General features: G+C 45.5%; 1 protein-coding gene across 1 annotated transcript; it reads left to right on the top strand.

Moving 5' to 3' along the window:
• The first annotated feature begins 286 nt into the window (after positions 1 to 286).
• Positions 287 to 3,361, top strand: LOC146871612 (uncharacterized). The gene is made up of 2 exons (XM_085599765.1): positions 287 to 1,696; positions 2,518 to 3,361. The coding sequence occupies exons 1-2, from the start codon at positions 1,606 to 1,608 to the stop codon at positions 2,790 to 2,792; spliced, it is 366 nt and encodes a 121-aa protein (XP_085455891.1). The 5' UTR covers positions 287 to 1,605; the 3' UTR covers positions 2,793 to 3,361.
• Positions 3,362 to 10,509: the final 7,148 nt, after the last annotated feature.

The following is a 10,509-nucleotide window of genomic DNA, read 5'->3' as shown; positions in this document are numbered from 1 at the left end:
ACAACGTGAGGGGAAGCAAATTGAAGAGAGCAGTCATTTTTTTTCTCTTTGCGTCCAGAAGAGTGCTGCTTTCAGTCTGTAGTGAGTGACCTGACATTTGAGAGTAGAAATGTTCTGACAAGATTTTGGCATCAGACAGGTTTGTGGTGGGAGCAGCCCTTTGAGTGAAAAGCACCGTTCATTCTTAGAGAGAGACCATTTTCTGAAATGTTTCCTTCATTCTATGGGGAAGTTCAGCACACTGACATTTTATTTTCACTCCCACTGCAATAGCTTTTGGAGCACGTCATCAAGGCCTGTCAGACCTATTTGTGCCCAGTTTCTGGCAGTATCTGAACTAAATTTCACATATATTGTTTGAGTCATTTGCCGCTCTCTTATGTCTGTGGTGTGTCACAAAAAGGAATATTTTCAAATCGAAGCAGTGCGTCCTACAGTACACGATTGTGCAAACCGTGCACCAACCCCAATTTCACCAAATAGAATCCTTGTTTTATTTACCTGGAAGTAACATAAGTGGTCTCTAAACAGAACAAAAAATGAACATTCTCCACAGTTATCACCTTTTTGAGAAACTGCTTCTTTATCAAAAGAATTTCTGAAGTTTACTGCCAGACCTGATGTCTTTGGAACTGGGGAGCCAGGTTCAAGTCTCAGCATCGGCTGAATATCCTGTGATTCTGGGCAAATCACTTAATCTCCTCGTTCCTAAAATAATGAATGTGACCTTGTGTAATGTAACTGGTTCTTGTGTAAAGCGCTTTAATAAACCCATGGGTCGAGTTCGCCCTACATAAAACTGTAAATAAAATATAGATGCCAAATATTTATAGTGATAAAAACACACGTTCAATAAAAGCAGATCCTTACAGGCACATGCATCAAAGTCCAAAATAGCAATTCTTTATTAGCGATTTTTAATGAATCGCAAATAAAGAATCGCAATTTGCAATGCATGAAAATATTAGCGAATAAACAGCAAATTGCAAAAAAATCGCAATCGGTAATTGTGATACCACAAAAAAACTCGCTATTAAAGAAAACCTATTTGCATCTCGCAAATAGAGAAATCGCTATTAGCGATTTCGCTATTAGCGATTTCGTAATTTGCGAAGTCGCATTTTGATGCATGGTGATGACATCACAACCAGGATGTCAGCCAGCACATGCTTCATTCAGTGCTCTGTTGTTGTGAGAGGAGGAAGCAGAGTGCAGGAGCAGGACAGTACTTCAAATAACTCTGACTGCAGACCTGTCCCATGGCAAAAATGGATCAAACAACATCAGGGGAGAGTACCCCAGGGAGAAAACGAAAACTTAAATTCAGTGAAAAGGAAATAGAGACACTCATTGAGGATGTGGTAATAAGCCATGACAAGCTGTTTGGCAAACTTTCATTGAAAGTCCCAGAGGCACAAAAAAGAAAGATCTGGCTCAGAATCCAGTGTAAAGTGAATGCCGTGAGGGGTCACACACCGCTCAATTGATGAACTGAAGAAGCGGTGGTACGACCTACGCAGCCAGGCAAAAGAAAGGATTGCTGAAAGGCTGAAGGAAGCCAAGAGGACCAGAGGAGGACCACCAACACAGCCTGAGATCACGCCCATGGAGGACCTGGTGGAGTCCACACTCCAGCCTGTAGCTGTGGTGGGAGTGACGCAGCTGGACACATCTGAAGCGGCCAACACATCTCAAGGTAAGATGCATGCAAGTGACCATTACAAGAGACATAATTAAATTAGCACATCACCCCAGTTCAGAACAAGTGTATAGAAAGGAAATCCATTCCAGGTTTTCCAGCCACAACCAAGTGCATTATGGGAGACACAGGCACGTTAGGCAGGTTCGTAGGCCGACACACAATGAGAAGTCAGAACACGTGAATATTGTGCGACAGTCATTAATTTATTCAGAGCAAAATTATGCTTATTGTGACTAACCCTGGGCGTAGGGCTACGCTGTGCTCGCGTAGTTTGCTCAACTACGCGCTACGCAAATTGCACGTAGCACAGAGCAAAAACGCGTAGCGTAGCGGGCATTTTTTGTGCAAAATGACATCCCGACGAGACTTTTTCCTCGTTTGCGATCAGCAACATCAAGTTGCCAATCGCGAGTGTGGAAAATAAACCTCCCGGCGAGATTCTCAATGCGGGGAGGTCAGGTTTCTCAGTGCGAGTGGTCGCGTATGCTCGCGACCGCTCGCGATGCGAAACTACCAGTCCGCGTTGAGAAAACTGCCGCTCGAGTACAAATCAAGTCAAGCGGCAGAAAACGACCTCTTGCACTGTGCAAGATGCCATTTGCAATGATTGCACAGTGCGGACAAGCATCTGGCACTGTGCAATCAGTGCGAACAGCATTTTCCCTACCGCACTACGCAGCTCGCGTAGCTTGAGTAGTGCAAAGTGCACTTCGCGTAGCGCAGCATAGCGCTACTACACAAACCACGCCCCGGGTTAATTGTGACATGACATCACACACAGAAATAATTAAGATTTGCTCTGTTTAACATCACAGATGCAGATGAAGGAGAGGCTGAGGAGAGTGACTGCATGGACACCCAGGATACTACGGCTGTGGATGAAGTAGACACACCTGTGGTCCCACAGACAACATCCCGTGCTCCCACCACATGCAGGGCTACAGTTGCACCACTGCAGACCATGGAGACTGAGGATGAGTCCCAAAGAATGCAAAAGACAAGCCAGGCTCAAAGTACCACCACGCCGACACCACAAGCACAGGTCTGGAATGCCACACCCCAAAGCCGGAGGCGCAGGGCAATGTCATGAGTTGCACTGCAGGAGGAACAATCTTCTGATGTCTGGGGTGGTCTGGAGGTCCAGATGGTCCGTGTGCAGCGCCTGCAGGCAAAAAACATGCGTTTAGTGCAGGTACTAATCAGCAAAATGGCAGGTAACATTGCTGGACTGACTGATTGCGTGAGGGAACTCACTTCAGCTGTGCTTGAGGGTAACAGGCAGATGCAGGCGCTGATCAGGGTGATGAAGGCAGGACAAGTGACACAGACGAGACACCCTCGCCAGTTGATGCACCGCTTGCATGGCTATACCCGAGCAAACAATCGCATGAGCACTAACACTGCACTGCTGGCCTGTCAGTCCGTCAACATGCAAATTGAGATGTACCATTGTAGTGGGGATGTGGCCAAGGCCCTGGGCCAGGTGACAAATGCGGTTGAACAAATGCATTCTGCCACTGTTGGGGCTGACAACGTGACGGGGGAAAAGGGGAGTGAGGAGGCCTCAAGCCTCAGTGGTCTGTCACTGCCTGTCAACACTAGCAGGAGGCACAATACTCCTAGCTCAACACCCTCCGTCTCCACTTGAGGGATGGAGAAGAAGCAGGCGAAAGGGTGTGCGTGGGAGGAGGAGATAGACTGACATGTCCAGAGACATTCAACAATGGTGAGGTAACCATCGCCAAAGACAATACTGGTGACTGACCATCAAGTCTAATGTGTATGTCTTTGTATAATTTGGCAGTAATGCTATCCGTGTGCTGCAGTGCACCTGATATGTGTGCCACAACACTACAAGATATTTAATTTGTAAAAAATATAGTTAATTCAAAAAAAGCTGTGTATTGTCTCGTCATTACTCACATCAGAAGTAATTTAGTGTGATTTCTGTACGTCTCCTGCATCCTTCTGCTGCGCTTGCCCCATGTGCTGCACATTGTTGTGTCCCTTCCTGGTTGTCGTCGTCTGACTCGCTGTCAGACACCTCAATGGGAATGCTTCTACGTGTGGCAATGTTGTGTAACATGACACATGCGGCCACAATCCTGCAGCATTGTTCGGGTTTGTACTGTAATGCTCCTCCTGTCTTGTGTAGGCATCTGAAGCGGCTCTTTAACAGCCCAAAGATGCGCTCAATGATGTTCGGGTGGAGATGTGCGCAGCATTGTACCTCTGCTCATTGGGGGTTGTTGGATTGAGGTATGGCGTCATGATGTGGTTAAGCACGGTGTAAGCGCTGTCACCTACAGGGAGTAAGCAAAGTGTCAGTGATGGTCATGCAGTGGCATACATACAATGTCTGTGAGGAATCATAACACATGTTTACCAAGCAGATGTCCCTCTCCGAATTCACCCCTGAGCAGACGAGTGTGTATGCCACTCTGGCGAAATATGTAGGAATCCTGGGTGCTTACTGGGTATTGAGCCACAATGTCATTAATTATATATTTCGCATTGAAAACTACCTGTATGTTTAGCGAATGAAAGAATTTCCGATTCATAAATATGCTGGTGGACATATTGCTACATGGGTACAATCAATGCAACCTAATACTTGTGGGTAGCGGGTTAGCTGGTAGAATTCCTGTTTGGTCTTATTTAGTTCATGTGGCGTTGTGGGGAAGCTGATGTGGTAGTTGATCCTTGATATCATGGCATTAAGGAATGATTTGAAAATACGTGAAAGTGCGCTTTGTGACACCCCACCAGCTACAACTACAACCCCTTGAAAACTGCCTGACGCAAGTAGGTGCAGGCAACATAGGACCTGCACATGGGTGGGTATTGCATTGGTCCTACGAGTCTGACGCCACAAAATGGGATCCAATTCTCCAATTAAGTCAAGGATCATGGCACCATTAAGCCTATACTTCTCGTATATTTCCTCATCTGTTTGTCCTAGCAGTGTAATGCGGACTCTGAAGATGCGCTCCTGTTTTCTCCTCCTTCTGTGTGCTGCTGCCTGGAGCCTCATCCTCCTCGCCATAAGGTAAAGTGCTGCCATTGTGAAACGTTCAGAGGCATTCTGGGTGTGTTTTAATAGCTGTCTGTTGATTTTCAACTCTCTGGTATTTTCACTCATGATTACCACCTGGTTGTGATCCTTCTTAAATTGCACTTGCAAAAATGCGAATTTCTTTGAAAACGCAATTAGTGATTTTTTATGCATTTCATTGCGATTCTTTAATTGCTAATCGCTCTTTGGGAATCGCAAAATGTTATTAGCTAATAAGGAATCACAAAATGTGTCTCAAATTTATTTGCGATTCCTTATTTTAGCGATTTCTTGTATTTTCGCAGATTTTTTGTTCATGCATAGTATTGGGCTATATTGTGATCGCAAAAGGGCTTATTTTGCGATGTGTAAATTTTGCGAGAGGACTTTTGTCTGATGCATGTGCCTGTAAGTGACTTAACAATGCTTCTGGAACCTGGGCAAAGAAGTATGCATTTATTTGCAGCAACTGCAGAGGCAAACATGAAAACACCAAGAAGAAGGCACAATAGCCCGACCCAGGAACTACCTAAGAACTCATTTATGAGGGAACTGGGAAAAGGGGCGCAGAGCCGGGTGACGAACTGCAACAGCAAATTGCCAGTTGCAACTCATGAAACGTTGCCGGGCAAAGGTTTACTGATGGACCTTACTTTTTGTACTGACTCTGACTACTCTTCTTTGGAAGTGAAGCAATCTGACACAGAAGCCCGCCCTATAGTTCACCCCAAGACTGTTCACATCTCCAGGCTTCTGGTGTAATAATTCTAGAGGTAATGTGAGTGTAATGCAGCACTGAGTGAATGGCAGGCGCAGTGTACCAGATCCTGTGCTGTTCTAACCACTGTCGTAAGATACACAGTCCAATGTTCCTAGCCTCATCCTTGCCCCCCTAACTAGGTAAACAACCCTGTGTGAGCACTAACAATAAACCTTCAGGCATATTTACCAGACCATATCGCCACCACAACGTCACTTTTAGTGACATTGTGGTGGCGGTAGGGGCTTCGCCTTATTTACAAGGCAGCGTTAAGCCACTTAATATGGCTTGACACTGCCTTGTAAATAAGGCCCCCTTTCACGCACCACTTAGCGTGAAAGGGGAGGGCAATGGATGTTGTGGTGGCCGTTCCACCACAACACCCATTGATTTTGACGCTGCCCCCTATTTACAAGGGTGGCATGAATAGGAGGCAGCGCCAAAATTAAGACCAGGAAAAACCTGGTCTTAAACAGCCGAAAGAAGAGAAATGCTTTATTTCTCCTCGTTTTTGCTGTTTCCATGTGTGTTGCGTTGTGCAGCAGACATAGAAACAGCAAATTGTCATTGATTGTTTATGTGCAGAAGGGTGTCCCTTCCTGCACATAAACAATCAAAAATAATAAATGATGTTTTGCAACTTTATGGGTGCTGCATTTAGCGGCACACATACAAGTTACAAAAACGCCATTTAAAGATTGTTTATGTGCAGGAAGGCAGACCTTCCTGCACATTAACAATCTCCCCCAAAACACAGACACCCATGTATTAAGGGGCATGGGTGCCTGCGTTGACACTAGACTGCTAAATTTAGCACCAGCGCAGGGGGAAACGCAGGGCTGCACCATATTATTGTGAATATGGTGCAGCCCTCCATTTTAGAAGTGGTGAAGTGCGGTGTTAAGCCAAAGAGGCTAATGCTGTGCTCTGCCACTTCATTGTAATTATGCCCTTTCATCTCTTACCCCGAGTTACTATGTAAGTCACACAGTCACTAGTACCCGTCCTTATATTATAATAATAATAATGATAACATTTAACAAAGAAATGGAGAGTAATAATAGGACCAACAATATATACATGTATGTATGTGTGCTCTGTGTGTGTGTGTGTGTCCGTAGACTGTGTAGACAGGGTTCTGTGTGTTTGTATGTGTGAGTGAACATCTGTTCCGATTTCTGTGATATCAACTCATAAGTGTACTTGTGTTTATATAATTATATTACTATGTGTTTTAGCATTGTTTGTGTATGTTTTTCATTCTGTTAGCATATTTGTGTCTTGGCTACGTTTTGGCTGCTGTGTTGGTGCCTCTGTGTTTCTGCATAGAATTGAACATTTCTGTGTGTTGTGTGTGCAGGCATCAGTGGGTGTAGCTGCAGTAGCGGTGCGTCCATTAGGGCGTTGGGGCGTAGCCCCCCCACCCGCAGCGTCGCCCGCAGCGTTGGCGTCTTTGAACTTAAGTAAACTGAATCAGTTTACTTAAGTTCAAAGAAGCAGAAGGAGAACTGACAATCATGTCAGTCAGCATGACGTCGGACCGCCCACCCCCTTCAGAGTCTGAAGGGGGTGGGCGGTCCGGCGTCATGTTGACTGACATGATTGTCAGACGGACCAGGCAGGGGAAACAGGCAGCAGCACAAGTACGCATGATTGGGGAAGGTGAGCGAATTTTCGCTCCGTGCTCAGTCATGCGCACTAGTGTCTGCTCTGGCTGGCGCATGCCCATTAGGAGACCGAGGGTTGAGCAAAGGCTCAAACCTCGGTCTCCTAATGGGCAGGCGGGCGAGCAGTAACCGTGCCCTAAGCCAATCCTGGCGCTGCTGGCAGCGCCAGGATTGGCTGAGAGCCTGAGAGGGGCTGTAGGCACCAACGGACGGACCCGAGGCGGCGCGGACGTGCTGAGGACCTCAGGTAGGAATTTTTTTTATTTATTTTAACGTGACACCCCCCCCCCGCGCAACATCCCCCCCCGCGTGACATCCCCCCGCGACATTCCCCCACGAGCCGCGACTGGTGTAATATGCGGTAAATGCATAGGGCAGAGAACGTCAAGTAAGGCACTGACGGAGAGCTAGTTTGGAGGCATCCTATTTAGGGATGGACGACAGCACATTATAGTGTAGGGTACTGTATGAGGGGGCAGGAGATGGCCGGGGTGGGGGCGTCGCTAATATGGAGGCGTTGAAATGAAGGATAAAGTGGAGGGGCACAGGCCAGGGGGCTGGATTTAGAGAGTAGTGTGTGTGGGGCTGGAGAGATCGAAAGATACAGGTGAACGTTATTAGAGGGCATGGATTACAGGGCGTGTAGTGCGAGGTGGTAGCAATAACTGCGGGGCACATATTAGAGTAAGTATTTGGAGACTGGGGTGAGGCACGGAATGGCTGAAATTAAAAAGTACGGTGTTTGGGATGGACACCGGCTGGCCTGGACTAGAGGGTTTCAGACGTAGGGGGGCAGGCGATAACAGGATTTTGGGTAGACATTGCAGGGCTGGTAGTGCCAGGCATTATAAGAGACGGAGTGTGGGATAGGAACGGGTAATGGGGGGGTTATAAGGGGCCGGCGATGGCAGGGGTTCGGGTAGTGTGCTTATTTACCGAATCAATGGAAGAAGGATTGAATATGTTGATTCCGCGTGTAGGCGTTATAAGGATAGCCTCAATATGTACCATTGAAGACATTATTAAATAACATGTAATATCAGATGCTGTTATAAATCCCAGGTACAAACCTAGGTCTGTGTATTGTAGAGATTTACGACTTTTTTGGCCTAATTAGTTAATCAAAGTCGCAGGTTTAAGTTAAGTTGCCTGATATTTTCAGATTTTATACACATAAATATAACACTTTCACTCATGTTTTGTGCGCACTGCTATTCTTCCAAACCTCATGTGCGCAGAGCGCTGCGGAATATCTGCATACCTAAGGTTAGGGAATTGGTGGTTTTCTCATGAAAAGCGTTTTTCCACATGAAATCTTCTTTTACTTGACGTTTCCTGTGAAACTGGGGGATAGATTTACATGCACGTTTGCAGTGGTGTGAATGAGGTGTAGGCGAAGCATCGACATTAATGTGTTATGAATGAGTTACAAACGAGCATCGACATCAATGCTGGTTTGAATGAGGTATAAATAAGCATCGTCATGAATTTCGGTATGAATAAGGTGTAGACGTGCATCGCTATCAGTGCTGGTATGAATGAGGTATGGACGAGCATCGTCAAGAATACCGTCTGATGCCCAGCTGTCTGATAAAAAAAAAAACAAGTTTACTTCACGTGTTTTTGGGAAATGAAATGACGCCATTACACAGCTTTCTGACGGGCGGAGAGTGCCCAGTGCGCATCAGTTTCTTGATAAGCAGAGCCCGGCACACACGTGTTGTATGTGCACTAAGCGCCCGAGCGAATGATCTTTATTGATTATGAAGGGCCCTAAACACATGTTTAATGGTAATAAAGTGCATACCAGAGACCACTTTAAATAACAAAATACTGTCCATAAACCATGCCAAAAAAGCCCCGTTTAATCATAAGACATTGCCCTATAAACCCAAACCGTATTTATTGATTTTAATTGGGACAGGCGCTACAAAATGACGGGGAGAACTCAATGGGCAAAGTAAGGGGTGTTGATTTTGTTGTTTTATATTATTGCACTTTCTATAGCGCAAAATCTAATTTTTCCAAGACATTGCAGGCACTGCTTGATTTGTGCTGGTGAATGTATGTAGCACTTTTGGTAGTCAGGGGGTGGTTTTGCAAAAAGGTGCTGAATTGATGATTCAGCTTGTGAGGTCTTGCTGTTAGTCAAGGTGTGTGTGAAGGGTGTGTTCCTCTGTTGGTGAATCTGAAATTCTGTGAGTTGTGTGCGAGTGTTTTTGCTGTTTGAAGGTTTAGTATGGATGGCTGTACAGAATCACTTATGGTTCTTATACGGTGGCACACGCCCTTTGTCTGGGTGAAGTTTGTGTATGTCAGGCAAGGCAAATGGCGGTAGCGAGTGATCTAATGGCACGCTTGAACTGTGTTGTGTGTATGTCAGGAGTTCTCTCCGTGTGCTCTGTATGACAGAGCATGTTTTGCGCTGGCAGAGAGTGATTCTGTGTCCAGGGTGGCACCCATCTGTATAGACTAGCTCCTCTGCTGTGTTGAATGTTAGTTTCGAGAACCCCCCTCCCCCTGATCTTGACTTATATCGGTTGGGCTCACTTGGGGCTAACTTTTTTACACTTTGATAAATTACCACCTGCCACTGCTTTACTTATTTTAAGAGCTCAAACAGATAAGGTGAATGCCTTAAAAAAAACAAAAAAAAGCATTTTGATGTCAAATGTGCTATGCATGAATGTTATCTCGAAGTCTGTTATGAAGTTCTGTGATTATAGTGAATAAGCAACTACCTATGTTATTATATGACGTTGACTTCCCTTTATTAATGTAATAACTGTACTTTCACAACTGCTTTTTTAACCTTCTTGCTTTCTCAAATTTGCTTGAAAATGCACCATTTGCCCACTCTTTTTTTCAAAATTTTCTCGGGGGAAACCCCCCCGAACCCTCCTTATGCCGATCGGGCTCGTTCGCTTGCCGCGGTGCGCTCCACCATACATTTTACGCACACCACTTTCAAATGTCACCAGCCACCCCTGTGTAGCTGTACGTACACGTGGCAATATATTTATATGTATCTCTGTGTATATTAGCCCAGGTACCTCCGTGTACATATGTTTGCTGATGTATATGTATTTTGCTACATGCCTGTGACTGTCATCTGCAATATCTCTGTGTTTAAAGTTATGTGTGCACGCACACCTATTTGCCTGTGTGTGGTATTGCTTGTGTATACGTGCTGGTGTTGGTGAACCCTGTCTGATTTGTGGGTGGTTTGTGAGCATGGTGCAATGAATTGAGTTTGGATTTAATAACTTACCTAGAAACCAATGTGAATTTCCATATTCTTTTATGGTCCCTTGTAAATTTTCAG

The sequence above is a fragment of the Triturus cristatus genome, chromosome 1_1 (assembly GCF_964204655.1).
Source record: "Triturus cristatus chromosome 1_1, aTriCri1.1, whole genome shotgun sequence".
In the NCBI taxonomy this organism is placed as follows: Eukaryota; Metazoa; Chordata; class Amphibia; order Caudata; family Salamandridae; genus Triturus; species Triturus cristatus.
The sequence above is the reverse complement of the archived record's forward strand: the minus strand, read 5'-3'. Positions and strand labels throughout refer to the sequence as shown.